This window comes from Athene noctua, chromosome 13, assembly GCF_965140245.1.
Source record: "Athene noctua chromosome 13, bAthNoc1.hap1.1, whole genome shotgun sequence".
Classification (NCBI taxonomy): domain Eukaryota; kingdom Metazoa; phylum Chordata; class Aves; order Strigiformes; family Strigidae; genus Athene; species Athene noctua.
The window spans coordinates 18,301,865-18,320,142 of NC_134049.1; the positions used below are offsets into that span (position 1 = coordinate 18,301,865).

Genomic DNA, 18,278 nt, shown 5'->3' on the forward strand with positions numbered 1-18,278 from the left:
AGGGCAGTTATAATATTTTCCTCAAATGCTTTGTAAAAAGATGCAAGTGAAAGAATTTGTGTAGCCTTCCCTGATTCTCCAATGCACGTTTGTGTCTGTATCACTGAATTCAGCCCCTAGGTAAAATGTCCATTTGTATCTCATGTACATTAGCGGTTAACCAAAGCTGTCCGGAAAGCACAGGTGGAAACTGACTGCACAGCTGGAAGTAATGTCCAGATAATGAAGTCTTCCAAACAGAAGAGTTAGCATAACTTATAAATGGATGGACAGAGGAGACAGCTAGAAAAGCTCTCATCGTTAGCTCAAATATCAAGCTAACCTACAGCTATACCGTGTAACCATTTGGTTTGGACTATTTCCAAACTGACTGGATGAAGCTTAGAAGAAGCAAAACTCTTTCTAAATATTGCATGTCTAATACAGTGCATATTGTTCTGCAATGTAAAAATAATGTCTAATTAGTTCTTTTTTCTGGTGAGTTTCATGCCAAGTTTTGAAGGAAATAAATAGGTGGCTCTAATTTAGAGGTCAGAACAAGCCCAGAGTTTTGACTCAGGTCTCTCCATATACTGCAAGTATTATGAATAGCTTCTTTCACATTTGCAAACACACTGGTGTAAATGATGATTTTTTGTATAAAAACCAGAAAGTGAGAACTAGATCAGCAGCTACTAGCAGGACTCAGAACCCTGCCAGAATCCATCTGCACTTATTTTCCTTATTACTGAGACCAACCTCACAGCAACTTGAAACAAAGGACTGCAACAGATATAAAATCAATCACATAAAGTGAATGTTGCAAAAGACCTTTTAGCCCCTAGCTACAGAATCTAAAATGATGACTCAAATCCAAAATTCCTTTCTCCCTCTTCACCACATTTTTCATGAGGAAATACTGTACTTGATAGCCTTACATCCCTAGCTCATGCTGAGGCAGACCTACATCAGTGCTCTTATTCTCACAAGCTTGGCCTGCAAAAGTCAAAAAGCCCTGGAAAACACCATATGTCTTAGTTACAAATTTTGGTTTGAAAACATGCTGACTGCACATTTTAGCCATAATCTACTCCTGCACATTTTAAAGTGTTTCCATTTTATAAAAGAAAACAAATTCTCCCAGTCCAGAAATGGCCACACAGAGACAGACATGGGGAAGTTCAGCCTTTCAGCTGTTGCAGGGCCACAACATAAGACAATGTCTTAAGCTTTTTAATAAATTCTAAATTTAAACCATTCTTGGCATTCAGAAAAGGTAAATAACATTTTCAAGTTTTATCACAACTTTGGTAGATTAGAAGCCCGCAAATGCCTGCATCCAAGATTCTTATTCATACACTTTGTGGATGGAAATACAAGGTTAACTCATTGCTCTGGCATTTAGTGGAAAATAAGTGCTTGTACTTCACACTTGGGAATCATGCTGCATGGACAGGATGCTGACTCACATCTGCTGAGGTGGGGTAGAGCAGGAGAGCAGCTCAAACATTTTTCTTTGCCGTTCACTGAAATCTCTGGAAGTTTCAGGGTAATGAAACATAAATTTATTTCCAAATTAATTCTGACTGGGCAGATTTTATCAGTGCATTTCTATCGATGGGCAACTGAAAATCAGACATTTTGGCTCACAAATTTTTTTTAAAACAAGAAAATTCCCTGCAAATGGGTATGTATTTGATAGGGGGAGGAAAGAAAAAAACATAGATCTTAAAAAAAACAACCCAGTCCTCAACCCTCTGATTAATAACAACTTTTCTTCTAAAAGAGTCAATCTATTTCATTGGTGAGATGACAGTGTATGGCTCAATACATAAAAAAGATGAAATTAACATAACCAGAATGATGAGTTAAGAGTTTTTAATTTTTTGGTTTAAAGGATACTGTACTTGAATTTTCATGGGCCAAAGCACCAGCACCAGCACTGTTCTCAACAAAATGGATGAAATGGACAGTCACTTAACTTTCCAGGATGAGGTGAGAACAGAGCTAACATACTCTCATTCTGCAAGAGCTGGCATACATTCATTCACTTCATTTACTAGAAGTCTGTTCTCTTAAATGTCATTGTCAAAGACAGCACAGACAGAATACAAGAAGCTATCTCTATCTTAACAGCATCTAGGTACTACAGAGATCATCACTCTGCATGAAATGAAACAGGACTGCAGCTGGCCTCAGATTATTAGTGGAAGATGTATATGATTAGCCCTTGTGAGACCTCAACACCATTTTGTATCTGGTACCAACACAGTCCCTCAGACTATTTGATTGAGCTCATTATCTGCAGTGTCTTATCTTCCTTGGATAAAATCCTGATCCCACTGAAGTCAAAGGAAAAAATTTTAGATAAAATAAGACCATAATTACAGCTGTGCAATTTTGCTTAGTAAGATTTCACCAAACCCAAACCATGTTGCAATGAGATATTTCTTCACTGATCCTATAATATTCTGAACAAGTGACCAACACAGCTTGGTGAATTTCAGGCACTATCCTTCCCCACCAGCATGCCAGCAGATTTCCTCTGAACTTTTACTTCATAACATTAAAAACTCTGTTAAAAGGTATGGGCATGTTGGATATCCGTATAAACGGATTCACTATATGAACAGTGATTCAATCTTACAGAAGACCCCCGTTATGGTTTACACCTCATCATTTTACCAGTTTCTGGATATGAGTTTATTACAGATGCATGTTCTGAGCACTTTCATACAACAAACCTGTGTTTGAATTCTGCCAGTCATGGAATAATAAAGTATACCATGAGACCTCAGTGAAAGGTTGTAGTTTAGGTTGCAACTAATTAACTACTCACAACCTCGTTTGACAATAAAATTATTTAATAAAGTATTTGAGACACACAAAGTCACAATGCTAGGGAGTAACTCTGAAACACGAGACACTTCTTTCCTACAAAGAATTAGAAGGAAACCGAACATATGCTCTGTTAGTACTCTTCTAAGCCCCAGTAAACACAGCACAGTATTTCCCACAGATCCCACATATATAGAGAAGAACAGCCAGACACTCTACCTCAGATCTTTGCCATAAAATATTGTTGTTTAGCTGTTGTTTAGCCAGTAAAAATAAGTTTTCTTCATTTTACACATAATCCACAAAACAGATATCATGACACTGATTCAGGGAATTTGCATTACTGGGAAACAGCTGGATAATTAATTAGATGGCAGCTTTTCAAAACTGGCCTGCTCTGACCGCAAATACCATACTTTCATATTGTTTATAGAAAAATGCAGAAGGTATACGCAAATGATTTTTCCCAGAGATAAGATTCCACAGAATATAATTTCCATCATACTGCTATAAAGGATACAATTTGAAAGACGACTTTGATTATTGTGAAATACTGGCCCATTATACCATGCAAAGACCTACATTTTTAAAACAAGAAAAGGCACGCGTTTCAGATACCAGGAGTCCTTTATCCTCTATAAAGCCCCCAAAATGCTTTGTTCTTAAGTTCATGTTTTTTTGAAACTGACCAACTCAACCACAGAAAGAGCTTGCATATGTATTTATAACCTGTTATATTGCTCTCACTATCTTAAAACAAGATGAACAAAGTATATTAATCTTTACAATTCTATGGTAACTTACATTGTTTATTTCTACCTTCCACATACAATGCAAACTACTTGCTAGAGAATTGGTGATACCTACTAGAAAAGAGGCAGCTGCTGTGGGTATGCACTGTTTGTTCATTGTGACTGATGTATTATTAGCTCAAAAACTATGAAGATATTTCCCAGAAATATTTTAAAACATTATCTTGCAGAATTTCCGTGTATAGCTGTTTACATCACTGTTTGTGGAAAACCAATTCTCATCTGGATGATTCAGAATTTTTATTTGGAAAAAACCGCATATTTTAAAGAGTTCACACTTTCAATTAGCAGACAAAAATATCACGTAGCCAAGCATTCAAAGTGCAAGGAAACAGTAGCTAGAAGAAGGGTCCTAACACTCTTGTTCTTTATTTCCTCCAGGAGTACTTCCTTTGAGAGAGACTTTATGGTGGAAGATTCAGGTTTAAAACCATAAAGACATTCTTCCCTTTAAAGCCACATTCCCAAAAAAGCTCCTGGATAACAAGCTAATAAGAAGAGATAAGATCAATCCTACAAACATGCAGATCCATGAATAAGTTTCCCTATTATTTGTTCAAAGTGTTGGGAATCATCTCTCTAATGAAATGTTCCTGTGTATCTTAAAAGCAAACTCAGCAAACTGATTATCTTTGCTAAAAGAAAGTGAAAAAAACGACATGAGCTTGAGTTTCCTGACTGGAGAAGCTTTTGTACTGCCTAGGATATTGCAATTTCCTTCTGCACGAATTAACAGCTTCAGTGTTAAAATGTGGAAATTTGTACGTATCCTGATATATTTGACATGTTTATATTTGCCCTATAATCAGAGCTGTAAAAAATTATTAAGTCTAGACAAAACTCTACATACACACAAGGCATCTTCTGCCAAACGTGAAGACATTTACTTGTCTCTTGCAGGAGGATTTTTTTAAAATAAAAACAAACCATAAAGTGATTCAAAATCAGAACTGAACCTACTTTAATGAGCAGACAAGGGATTTCTCCAGTTTAATTAAGAAATCTTGTGAAAGGAAGCCTCATGCTTGTTAGGGAGGGGCAATATTTTACATTTTATAGCAAGTCAAACATGTGCTTTGTTGGCACTGATGGAAGACTCTTCATTTCTTTGTGATGAGAAACTGTTTGGCTTTTAAATTTCTCCCTTCCCTGCCATGGAGGCAAAAGATTTGGCAGTTCCAGCTACACCCAGCTGTTGCTTCTCTGGCCTGGAGGAAGTCTGGAGAGCGTGGCACACATACCCTTTCTTTGTTACAGAGCAGGACAAGGACAGAGGATCACTACTCTGGGAGTACCACCAAGGTACTACTGCAGAGATGCAGCTCATACTCCTTGTACTCCTGATTGTTTCAGTATACCAGGCTTTTCCATGCAGCTGCATCTCTCCCCTGCTCCATCATGGTCTCCTACCAGTCAGTGGAAGTGGTTGATCCTTGCACTGATACAAGGAGATGGAAGACTACCCGAGAGCTCAGAGAAACAGAGGACTCTCACATTGCCTTGCCCCTGAAATACTGCAATATCATTTCAGAAACTAGATTCTGTTGTTTCTAGGAACTTCTTTGACCTCAAATGAATGTAAGATACATGAGCATTTAGGTTCAAAACCCAGAAGAAAAGTGTTTGCATCATTCCTATTCTGCTGTCTGGAGAGCTGAAAGAAAGAAAAAAATGTCCAATCCAGTAGAAATCATGATTCAGAACTTGGTCTCAAATCACTGCCATAGAAGTTGACACTTCATTCTCAGTGGCAGAATAGTAGAATTTGAAGTACTGACGAGTCAAGAAACTCAAGTGAATCAAGTGGACGTTTTCAGTGATAATCTCAACAATGCTTGGCTACAAACTTTAAAAGCATATTCAAAGCATGCATTTACAGAGTTCAGCATCTAACTCGGACAAGATTTCATCAGTGGGGTCTGAGAAATCCAAGACTTCCTAAAATACATATCCTAGAGTAAGGATATTAAAACATTGGTCTTGAGACAGAGTACTTTTTTTTTTTTTTTTTTTTTTTTGCACACCAGCATTCTACCTTATAAGCAGAATCAAAGCCACAGCCCATGTTCCTCACCTTTGGTCTTGATGGCTGTTTCCAGGGCTGCAGCATCCCGGTCAGCATCAAAATTTGAGTAGGCCTTAACTGTGGCATATGCACTTGGTGGGAGAGAATGCTAGAAGAAGAAAAACAACCTCAAAGTTAAACCATGTAATCCTGTCCTTGCTGCAGTTAATAAAACACGTGCCTCTTAGTTAACTGGTATTTAGCCAAATTCTTAAACTACCATTAGGTATCTGTGAAAATGGAATTCCGTTAAGAGCCACCAAATTCTGTTCTCCTGATGTGTATTGTCCAGAAATCTACTCACAGCCCTGCTTATTACAGCAAATAATATATACAAACAGATATTATATATTATGGCAGCAAAAATCTAACACATTCCAAGTTTACTCACTAAACCTCAGTCTCCTAAAAATGTGGAGTTTTCTGGCTAGATCTGAAGGAAACTGACTACAAAAAGCTAATTCAAAGAAAATTTAAGTCTGAAGTATTATTAGAACATGTTTTGTGTCCTATCTTATGGACTTTAAGGGTAATACCAAAAAAAAAAAAAAAAAATCTTTTTAAACCTATAGTTCTAGAAAGCAGAAGTTACTCAATCTTTTGAAGCTCTACACCTGCAGATACTTAAGCGGCACGAGGCTAACAAAAACAAATGACATTTCAAATCACCTCTGCTAAAAATAAGGGGACTTGCAGGTAAGTTCACTCAGTAAACAGCTGCAACATGCTATAAGTTAGCAGACTTTATCAGCTGTTTATTACTATCCTCTCCTGGGGATTATAACTTCAAACAGGAGGTCACCAGAATAGAGATTCAACTCTTCTCAGCTGTTCAAGTGTAAGCTCACAGTTCAGATAGTGTCACCTCCCATGGGCAGATTAAACTAAACCACAGAGTTTCATATAAGTAGCTGAGAAATATTCACAAATCCCACTCTGCTAAATTCAGTTTAGAGACCTAAACCTTGGTCAGAAAGGTGTAGTGACTAACACCTGAAATTGCCATAGCTGTTTCCTAAGTGAATGACTACACTTTCTTGGTAAAGATCCCCAGAAACTTTTGTTTCAGTCCCTAATTCCAGCAGAAAGCTGGGTTTGTAAATAGGACTAAGCTATTTTAATATCCCTGGAGACTCTTTTTACATGCAAATTGTTAATAGGACAAATTTTAACTAAAAAATTTGATAGTTTTTGACTACATTTAACTCTGTCCTGTAGGGGTAGGTCACGCTGTCCTGAAGAGGTTCCTCTGGCAGCAACCACTGTCCCTTCTTGAGACAGTCTCCGTTATGCTATGGAGATGGGAAGGCAAAAAAACGCCAATAAACCGAACCATTCTTCCTTTTGTCTCTTACCATCAGCTCAATTTAGCAAAGTGGCCCCAGTTTGGCCCCCAGCCACACCACAAAACACAGCCTTTCCTGTTAGCAGATCAAATTGCTAACAGGAACAGTAAATGGAGATGTGCAACGCAACCTCAGAGCAATCTGTGTGCCTGAAAGAGGCCTTAACCAAAGCCTATTAGTATATGCAATCAGGTGGCACTTCTACCTAATTAACCATCCCTGCTGATTAATCTGAAGCAAGCTGCCTGGTGAGCTTGGCTGAGTGGGCACCCCTCCTTCCACCCAGCTCTTAGTTTTTTCTGAGTCATTTGGCCAGAGTATTTTACTGTAAGATGACATCATACACTGAGAAAATACAAAGCATATTTGCAGTTTGGGAGCCATCTTTCCCTCTGTCCTTCCACCCAGTGCATGCAACGAGTTGGATTCAAATCCTCTGACATTGTTCAAAGGACCCAGGAAGCACCATGTATATCTGTACACCCAGAAAATACAGAAACCTTCTGTTGGCTACTCTACCCGTAAATGGACCATCTTCAAACTCAGCATCCACAAAGACTATGCTTTACTCTCTCAGATGAATGTCTTGAGTACTTCAGTGGAGCAGACACAGGTCTTATCAGGGTGATTATTCACCCATGACAGCCAGCCACTTAAATTCCAGACTATATGGTCTCAAATTACTCTGGTACACTACTGTACCATAGTACTAGTACTGTATGTTTTCAGACCAGAGTTTTTCCAACTGACTTTCCATTCAATACAAAATTTTCTAGGATGTGGCATTAAAAGTCCAGCTTGTGTAGCTAGCTGCACAAGCAGTCTGGGCCAGACTAAAGCAGAGAAAGATTTTTTTAATTCCCACATATCTAGTGTGCTTCAGAGGTCCTCCAACTGGTTTACTGCCTCCAAGCTTAATAAATTCAATCCTACTGGGAAGAGCAGAACATGAAGGAGAAGTATATATCACTAGCAGGAATGCTGAGGAGGCTTAATTTCTTTAAAAAAACCCAGGATCCTTAGAAGATATCTACATCTCAGTATTCCCTGTCCTCAAAAAAAATGACAGTCATGTTTGAAAACTGACTCACTTATAAAGTAACCTGTAAAGTGTTGACTAAAATACAGACTTCCAATTCTCAGTGCAAAGATGGAGCACATGATGAAGCACAACAGCAAGATCTTTGTTAAAGAAACTTTCTATATTCTCTTGTGGATAGATATAGAAACTGCAAACACAGATTAACTTCAGCTCAACTCCCTCCTTTCCTTAAAAGGAGGAGCAGATAATACCAGGCTGAAGCAAGCAGGTCAGTTTCTTCATCTTGAAACAAACCAGTTGCTGTACCACTGATGCAGAATGCACAAATTCCTTATTGCACAAGAAAAGACTTGGGTTCAGCTGCAACCATTCTATACCCTCAAGGTTAAAAACTTTTTTTTGAGCAAAATGGGTGGTTGAAGTACTGTGTTTAACACCAGTTAACTTGCTGAATCATTGCTTAGGGGAACTGGCAAACCCTTTATGCAAACTAGCTCAAAAATTGTGGCTTCCAACTTGGGACCTACAGAACAAACCAGCTGCCCAGTATTTCTTACACTCTATGGCAGGATTTCTGATGAAAATGCTGGCATGGAACAGCATTCAAATTTGACTTTTGCAACTACTCACAAGCATTGTGGAAGAAACATTTCTGCCCTTGAGAGCAGATTGCTCAAATATTATTCCGAAAGTAATTCTCCATTGAAACAAACACAGCCAAGAAATCTGAAGAGTTGACTGGTTTTGCCGTACAAAATCAGCTTTGCTACTTACCTACAGTGCTCTAGACAGTTCTTTGCAATAGCTCTTTCACAAATTTATTTCACAACAAGTAACAAAACTAGGCAAAAAGTTTGCCTGTACCAAGCTCAGATCTGGAGTTACCGGCTATAAAACTTAAAAGTGTAGCAAGTTTATAAGCAATATGATAAAATAACGCAATGGATAGGATTCACTTCCTCTACAGCGACAATCAGAGCCACAAATTCATGGCATGATATTCTGACACTACACTGGTAACCCTACCATCTAATGTTGCAATGTAAGACAGAGTGTGGCTTTCCGGTATTTCAGTAAAACTATCAAGCAAGTGCAGATGTGGTAGAAAATACACAATCAAAACAAGGATTCTTTACACTTTTCAAAACAGAAAATGATAAAAGAAGTTTGAGAAAATAATTTTTTTCAAGAGGCAGTTTGTTTTGGTGACAACCAGTACAGGAATGAGATCACCAATATTTTAATTCCTATTAAGTAATATTCTCCATTTTTAACCAAAAAATAAAAAGAAAAGAAACTCAGAAGGTATCAGCAAAACTGAACATATTTCCATCTTCTCTTATCTTAACTCACTTGTTAAGAGTGTTAACTCATTCTGGAAGAAAGAGGGACCACAGATGTGAACTAGCCATTCAGTTTGTCCTGTGATCTCTTTCATATGGCCCAGCACATGAATACTGCTCATGCTGCGGGCCAGTTAGAACTGTCATTAAATCTAGTCACCTCATATAATTGTCCTTACAGAGCTGCTTTGTAGCTGAAAAACTGATCACTGCTGACTAGGTATTCAGTCAATCTAAGTTCAAATAGATGTGTGAAATCTTGTAAACTGTACATCTCAATACAATTGTTGGTAGAGAGTCCTGTAAAAGAAACAAGATGTGGCATTTCAGTAAAACGAACTTTTCTTGCTTAGATAATAATACTTACATCTCCTTCAAGGCTGAGCTTGCTTAAAATTTCATGGACAGTGGACATCTTGAAAGAATGCTAGAGGAAGAGAAAAAAACCCAAACAAGTAGACTTAAATATATTTACAGTTACATCAGCATGTTATGTAGTCCTGAAACACTGCAGCACTGAATGTGACACAATCCCATGAATCTGCTAATCCCAGATTAAGCAGATTGAAGAGTTTCCAAGACACACCACCATTAATAATGCAACAGTCAGAGTCTTCATTCTATTGCACAATAAAAATGATTCTTTACTCGTTAAAAACCCCATTTATTCTGCATTTTTAATACTTAAACTTAGGAACTGGAGAATCTCTACCTTAGAAACAGAATCAACTTAAGCCTACAACTAACCCAGTACCAGGAAAATTGTGCAGAAACATTATAGCCTGGTCCATCTTAAAACCAAAAAGCAGCAACAAGTAGTAGCATTTAAATCAGACACTCAATTCCTCAAGTACTCATGGAATACATTGAAACTATTTATATTCATGCAGACATTCTATAAAATCATAATGCTGTTCAATCTTTAATCCTGGACACAGGCCACAAATGCCTCTAATATCGTATGGTTTTGTAGTGGCTCCTCAGTAAGAATCACAGGACAAGCTGCGGACACCAGTTAGCAACATGACTGTCAGACACTAGGTAGCAAGGACTCCTTTAAAATGATAGCTCCACAAGTAAGACACACTGAGGGAACACAATCAGTATCACTGCTCCATTGACAGACCCTGCATAACATCTTACTAACATGTATACAGAGAAACAGGGAAAACCCAACCCTAAAATAGATTATACACATTGCAGAAATACTGATGTGATATCCTTACGTTACAATGTCCTGCCTTTTTTCAACTCTGTCTTCTGGTCAGGGCAGTTTGCCAGAGCTGTACTACTGTTTTACTGGAAGGGTCTTTCCACTAAGGAGGAAATTTTTTCCAAAGGTTATAAGCCAGAGGCAATATTTAAAAGGCTTGATGCATTACCAAAACTCTGCTCTCACCTTCCTCTACTGAAAGGACAGACATTGCCACTCACATTACCTTCTAGTTATCCAGGCTGGCACCTGCAACAAACATTATTTTGCCTATTGAAATTAAAGCCTCTTTCTCAGGAACTCTACAATCAAGCTGTAGAGACCATCATCAAACAGGAAAAAGAGCTGGCTTGATAAGAGCTAGGACAGAAAGGACAGCAACACCTCACGGACATTCCACTAACTGGTAACTGAGCCTGAAACCAGAATTGCACTATTTTCAGCCTCACTGGGTGCCACTCCCTTCACTTGCACACTGTCACGGGTTCCCCTCATCCAGCTCCCAGATATCATGCCCTCTGAGCCAACTCCCAGCTGTTGTGCAGCCAGTCCTGGGTATGTCCTTTTGACCAGTTTTCAGATTCTTTTTTTGTCCTCCATCAGTCATTCTTCTGATGGTATCGGGGCATTCTCAGTCAAGCGGTACTAGCTGTCCAGGCAAATTTCCCAAACAGACCAAACTCCTCACCACTCAATCTGAAACCAAGAGCTCAGACAACCAGCAAAAAGTTTGAAATAGTTTCTTAATAATGGAGATCTGGTTAAAACTCTTGAACAAGTGTGTATTTTTTGTTTTAGCTCATGTAAATGTCTTGTACATCAAAAGAAAAGCAGAGAAATCCTTACTTTTAGCAGATATATCAAGTGTTATGAGAATAAAATGCAAAAATGCAATTACATGGCTTTTGTAGTGTAACTGCTGTAATCACACCTTTCCTCACTTAGAATAAAAAAATAATCTTCTGAAGCAACCTAGGTATAAGCAACAAAGGCACCTTTACTTCAAGGAAAAATTAAGATCCCAGAAGAGGAAAAATAAGACAGAGAATGGAAATCACAGTCATGCATCAAGTTATTTGAGAATAAATCTTTTTCAGAGCAAAAATTCAATCCAGCCCTTTAAAGATAGGCTGCAGAAGTTGTAATGAGCTGCTACCTGCTATTGGCACTATTAACCATGCTGGTTAGAGAGAGATGATATATTACTGAGTAATGAAATGCTTAACGTTTACTCTTAATAAAATGAAGTCTGTAACAATGAGACCTTTGTACTCTGACAGCATTACAACCAATACCAGAGATGAGCAACAGAAGTCCTTTGGTCTTGCATGTCACAAAGAACTGAAAAACACCGGTGAAAGCTGAAGCAAAGCAACTGCAGTATAATCTTTCACAAAAAAAGAAAAAAAAAATCACTGAAAAGCTTTTTGCAAGACTCCTGTTACTAAATCAATTAAAAACCACATTGAATCAGACTTGTTGGAACAAAAAATTTGAATAGAGTCCAGAAACAGAACTAACACACCCTCACATAGGGCTGGAACTGGGAGGTTCCTATCATCAGCACACAACAATGCTATAGCAACCAACCGCCCATCAGCAGCAAGCTGGCAAAAGAAAAAAATGTGAGTTTTTGCAAGAATCTTTGCAGAGAAAGGTTTTTACTCAGAGAACAAATGCATCTCTTGTCACACCCTGCTTTGTAAGGCACACATATTTGAGGACAGACTCTCACTGTTCTCTAATGGACTAATTTTGTCAGATGTAGTTTTGACAAGTTCTGGGTGGGTTTGGACATGTAAATAAAAAATACTTGCACTAACTTGTTCTTCTGTAAAGAAAGATCTGGAAAAGAATCAACTTCTACCTTCCAGCTGTAACCCAATACTTCAATACCTTAAGGCAAGTTTCTACAACTGGTTCTCCTCCTAAATCCACATTATGTAATCCTGAATCATAATGTTATTCTACTAAAAGAGATAGCATCTGTTTTGACCTCAAACCCCACAGTAATCACTGGTTTGCAAATCTGTCATTGTATGGGGCCTAGTATATATTCAGTACCTTACCCCCGTAACTGCGTGGTGACAGAGCAGGGTGTGTTTAAAAGCAGCCCAATATCTCAGTTCCCAGGGGCAGCTCATGTACATTACAGCAGAAAAAACCCCAAATCCATGTGATCCATGGAAAAAAGTGTCAGGTATGCACAAACAACTACGTTGCTCAATAAGCAGAGTTAGCATTTTAAGAAGCATTTATTATACTCTTGCAGACAGAGATTAAACAAAGGGTGTTCCCAGACAACTGAGCCAAGGAAACGGCATCCCTAGAATGAGAGAATGGAAATTCTTTCACTTGGAGCACATTTGTGTCAGATCTCCAAAAACTAGGGCAAGGCCTGACAACACAAAAGATGAGGAAGAGGGAGGAAGATCCACAGTATCTGCTGTAAAACAAAATAAGGACTCAAAATCATTCATTCAGAATCAGTGGTAACCACAAGTAGAAATGAGCCAGGCTGTATCTCCTCAAATCACCCAGTGAGGTGCAGCAGATCATTTAAAGCCACTTCTTGAGGGGAAAAAAAAAAAAAAAAAAAAAGCTTTAAAGAAAAGGATTTCAAAACCCATTAAAGCACACTACCACAAACTTATATTAACCATTCTCTTCCACAGAGACTGCTACTAAACCAGGAGATGTTCCATTCCAGAAAGATACTGTGCACATATAAAATTAAGGACTTCTATTTCTTCAATTTCAAGTTATTCTCACTCCCGAAACTTTTTTTTTTTTTTTTAAATCAAGGCAAACTATTCCATACATTAGGTAATGGAAGCTATAGTCACTAGGGCTGCTTATCACAAGTAGCTCTGCCAACAGAAGGCACATGTAGGGATGGATCACTCAAGAGTGCAGAGGTTCCAAAAGATTTTCTGACTCTTGACCTATGTGTCAGAGTCTGCACATCCCTGTGCAGATGCAGCATTCGAATGTGAGCATAACAACTAACACTAACAGAATTAAAGCTGCCACGTATAAGAAGAACACAAGTCACTTCTGCATGACTATCCTGAAATCATTAGCTTTTCTTCCCGTTAAACACACGGCCGCGTTCCTTCGCCCTACCTCCCCTCCTCACCCGAGGAGGAGGAAGCGGTGTCCGCGCTGACTCACAATCCAAACGGCAGCAGCAAGATTCCAGCGCTGCTCGTGGCCGGGCAGGGTGGGAGCGCCGTGCCCAAGCCTGGCTCTGCGGGCAAGGAGCGGCGCAGGGCTCCCTGCCGCGCCGCGGGGGAGCGCGGGGGGGCGCGGGGCAGCGCTGCCTCCCCGCACCGCTCCCGGACAAGGGCCTCTCCGCGGCCCCGCCCCGGGGGCACCGCGGAGCGCACAGCGCCCAGGCTGCCGGCGGGCGCGGCCCGCGCCCCTGCCAGGCTCCGGCGGGCACTTACAGCGTGACGGCTAAAACCCAGCCGCGCCTCTGCGCGCCTTAAGGACACGAGCAGCATCTGGGGAAGTCCGACGGAGTTTGGGACGGGTTCCTCTTTCCTGAGCGCCGCCGCCACACCCAGCGGTGGCGCGGGGCGCCCCAAGCTGGGCTCCCCGGCGGCAGCCCCGCCCGCGGAGGCCGCCGCTCCAGGGAAGCCGAGCACGGGAAAGTAACGGGCGGGCAATGCCAAGGAAGAGGAGAAACGCGCGAGGCGCGGGAGGGCGGCGGCCGCGCCCAGCCACCGCCCCGCTCCGCGGTCGCGCAGCGCCCGCTCCCGCCCCGCTCCCGCCGGGGAAGGGGCTACCGCGGCCCGACACTCGCCCGTCCGCCCCCCGGAACTGCCACGTCCCCCCGGCTCCGCGCCGCGCTGGCGGGGCCGGGGCGCCCGGCGAGGGCTCACCTGGCCGGGGCGGATAGGGCGGCTCTGGCGGCGGCTCTGGCGGCGGCTGGGGCCGGCGGCGGCCCGGGCGGGGTTTTGTAGGGCCGGGCGGGCCCTCCCCGCCCCAGAGCCCCCCCCTCCGCCCCTCGGGTCCCCGCGGCGCTGACTCACCCGGCCGCGCCCGCCTCCCGCCGCAGGAAGGGGAAGGGGAGCGGGAGCGGGACCGGGGCGGGCAAGGGTGGGGCAGAAGCCGCCTCTCCCTCCGCATCCGTGTCCCGCAGGACCCCGTCCCCGGCGGCCGCCCGGGGGGAGTCCTGCGGTTGCGGAGGAGGCGGCGGGAGCAGCGCCCCGGGGTGCGGAGGGCGGCGCTCAGCGCCGGCCCCCAGCCCCGCTCTCCCCGGGGGCCGCCCGCCCCGCGGAGGTGCGGAGAGCGGCCCCCACGCCCCTGCCCTCGCCCCCGCCTTACGGGGACCGCAGGTCGTCGCTGCAGCCCGTGCTTAGGGCTCCCAGAGCAACGCGGCCGCGACGGCGCCGGGCTCCCGGGCAGGGGGACAGCCCCGCCGGCACCGGGCCCGCACCGGGCCAACAGCTCCCGGCGGCTCGCAGCGACCGCCCGGCCTGCGCCGCGCCACGGCATTCAGCCATCGGCCCAGAGTCCACCGCGTATCGCTGCGCTGAGCAGCCCGAACGGCGTCTGCCGCGAGCAATAAGCGTTAGAAGCCCCGGGCACGAGCTCTGCGAGCGGCCGGGATCAATTTCAAGCGGATCAGTCTCAAATACTTCAGAAAAAAGCAAGTGCTCCCGTTCTCAGCACATACCGTTATTCCTGTAACTTAAGTGGGGTTTTTGTACCCCCCTGCAGGTGAATACCTTTCAAGAGTATGTTGTCACAGGGTGGTCTTGATTGTGCAAAGAGATTTTGAAAGAAATTTGTCTCTGCTATAAAAGTTTTTTTGAGACACAGACAAGAGACATCTAGCAGACAAAGAGGACAAAAAAGTTTTAGGCTAGGCCAGGTACCTAAAAACAGTGGTGGCAAAAGCAGGCAAGCACAAAAGTGACACACAAACATGGACTGAGCCACAAAGTAATTGCTGGGGTGAGATCAGAGATACAAAAAAGGAGAAGTATCAAGAAATACTACACTAGACTTTGAACATTGAGGCAACAGAGTGGATGGGTGAACACTGCAGAAGTTGAAAATAATATTAATAGCCCTTTTTTGAATAAAGAAAAGTGACATGGAGGGGACAGCCATAGGAAAAGGCATATCATGGAACAGCATTTTGTCACAGAACATCAGTGCCAGTATTGCATTAGTCTGACACATTAGCTTTCATTTTGGCAAGGCCACGGGGCTTATTTCTCTGTGTATTAATCTGTCTTTAAAAATTAATTCCTGGGTATCCCCACCTCAACAATCCTCTTCCACTAAACAAATAATTTTCCACTGCTTTTCAGGTTTCTTAGAAAAAAAAAAAATCACCGGCGACTTGGAAAGGTGACTCACAGGTCACAAATACTTGGTCCTAGAAGTAAGAGCCATTCTCTACTGCAGTATTCATTAGGGGCTTTAAATAGGGATAAGCAGTTGAATAGAAGCCAGACAGCCAATTTGCCTACTAATAGATGCACAGTCCTTCAGGGATAGTTTTTCTACCCCCATCTCTTGTCAAACGTTCTTAAATCAAAAGCAGAAAAGCATAACCACAACACCCACAGCTGAAAAAAAGCGTTTTCGCATATGTAATGTATTGCCAACATCTAACATATATGTTGCATTCTTGTATAAAATCTGCCTAGTCACATATTACCGCATTAATCCAGAGATGAACACATTCATCTCGTAACTGAAGGTCCATTTACCTTTCAGCCCTCTACCGCAGCCTGTTCCAATGACACTACTACTCCCAATTCCTTAGAAAATTGTTCTCTTTTTAATAACGCAGTACTTCTTAACATTTTAAGTAGCTCATATACTACCATTAATTTTGTTTAACTAGATCTTCAAGGTATGAACAGTTTGCAAAAACTTTGATATAAAAGTGAACTATTATCATTACAGCCACATTAACTGCAGCATTAAAATATTTTCCAGCAATTCCAACAGCTTCAGAATTGTTGTCTCTAATATCCAAGTTAATCATCAATTATTCAACCTCAGAATCACACATTCACCTCAGTTTAAAACAGACAGCCACCTCTCTGAACTTACACAAGCTTCAGGGACTGCTGAAGTGATTTCAAAAGAAAAAAACAATGACAGTAGGAGAAAAAGAGCAACCATATTCAGAGTCATGAAGATATGAACATTATATTCATACATATTATGAATTCCCTCAATTGCTTTCCACTTATGTAGGTCAACTGACATCAAAGGTACTTGTACCAGCTGAGGAATTTAAGTAGCTGGAACAGCAGAAAACACATTAACACTTTAGGCAGAACAACTTACCACCCCCTAATATTGAGGCCTGGTGATCCTGCCCATGGAAATACGATATAGTCTTCATACCTTTAAGAAAAAAACTCTGCAAAACCAGTGAGTTGAAGAAGGCAGCAGTCAGACTGTGCAAATAGGAAAGACTTCTGTTATCTGCCAAACAGGGAAAGGAAATTCATTCAATGGAAGAACAGGAGCCAAGTGCCAGAATCACTTTTTAAAATTAAAAATAAGCTTGTAAGTCACATGGGCTATTTCTGAAAATTTACCCAAAGCTTGCAGGGTTTGTGCAGCACCTATCACAAGGCCTTCTGGTCCATGACCACTGCTCCTGAGCACTAAATTAAAGTAACTACTGTCAGTATTAGAATGGATAACAGGCTGGGACAAGGACTGCACTTACTACAAGCCCAGTGTCTCTCTGTCCCTGCCTCACAGATGATTTACTGAAAGACACAAGCTGCAACTAGCCTGCAAGTAAGGCAGTGCCAAGAGAGGTTTTCAACTTGTTTTCACATTGCTTAGTCCCCACATGCCCTTAAAGTATCTGCATACAAGGTCATAATTCAAATAGCTGGCAACTATTTCAGCTGCAATTACCTATTTGTGATCTCCGGCTTCCTGCATGCTGACCACAGAAATCAAAGAGAGTGCATTTTGTTGACTGGAGCTCCCCAGAGTCCTGTGGATGGAAAAGACAAATGTACTTGTGCTCACTTCTCATTCTTCCCTTCTGACAGCTCATTGTGACTGTGGTTGATCCTGTACTCTATGGACATGTTGTAGGTCCATTTATTCCATGCTCACAGACTCAGTGACATTACCATTGCTAACTCTCCCATTGTTTTGTTACTGCTTAATATTGTTTGCTAGGAATTTTTTCTTTTTTTTTTTTTTTCCCCCCTTTCCTCTTTCAATATACCATTGTCTTCCACCTCACCAACACCTTTGATTTTCTTATTGTTATCTTATGTTATACTACTGGAGGACTGATGTGCTTAATTTGAATATTCAATTTATGTTCCCCTCTGATCCAAAATTTATCTTTGCAATACCATTAGTGCATCACTCTGGCACTCAATAGATTTTTCTCTCACTTCTGCCCCGGATTGTTTGGGTCCTTCATCTATACAGATTTTGCTCATACTCTTCCAGGATGCTGTCTACAACAAATCAAAGATGCATTAACACTGGAGTTACGAAGGCCACAATTCTGTCAGTGTGTATTGCCCAATTAAATATTTTAATTCAATATATATATATATATATATAAAAAAAAGGGAGGGGGGGAAACAGGACAAAGGACTTTCTGGTTTAGGTGTGACTGAGCC

At 41.7% G+C, this 18,278-nt stretch overlaps 1 protein-coding gene across 3 annotated transcripts in view; it reads right to left on the minus strand.

Annotated features, from left to right (window-relative positions):
* Nucleotides 1-14,676, minus strand: part of ANXA2 (annexin A2) — a 29,323-nt gene extending 14,647 nt beyond the window's left edge. The window contains exons 1-3 of one of the 3 annotated variants that reach the window (XM_074917419.1): nt 14,526-14,676; nt 9,793-9,852; nt 5,704-5,803 (exon numbers count right to left, since the gene is read on the minus strand). In XM_074917419.1, the coding sequence (XP_074773520.1) occupies nt 5,704-5,803; nt 9,793-9,840 (148 nt within the window). In that variant the 5' untranslated portion in view covers nt 9,841-9,852; nt 14,526-14,676. Of the gene's footprint in view, nt 1-5,703; nt 5,804-9,792; nt 9,853-13,764; nt 13,800-14,525 lie in introns of those variants that run through there. The other 2 variants (XM_074917418.1, XM_074917417.1) reach the window with 2 other exon arrangements.
* Between the last annotated feature and the right edge of the window lie 3,602 nt (nt 14,677-18,278).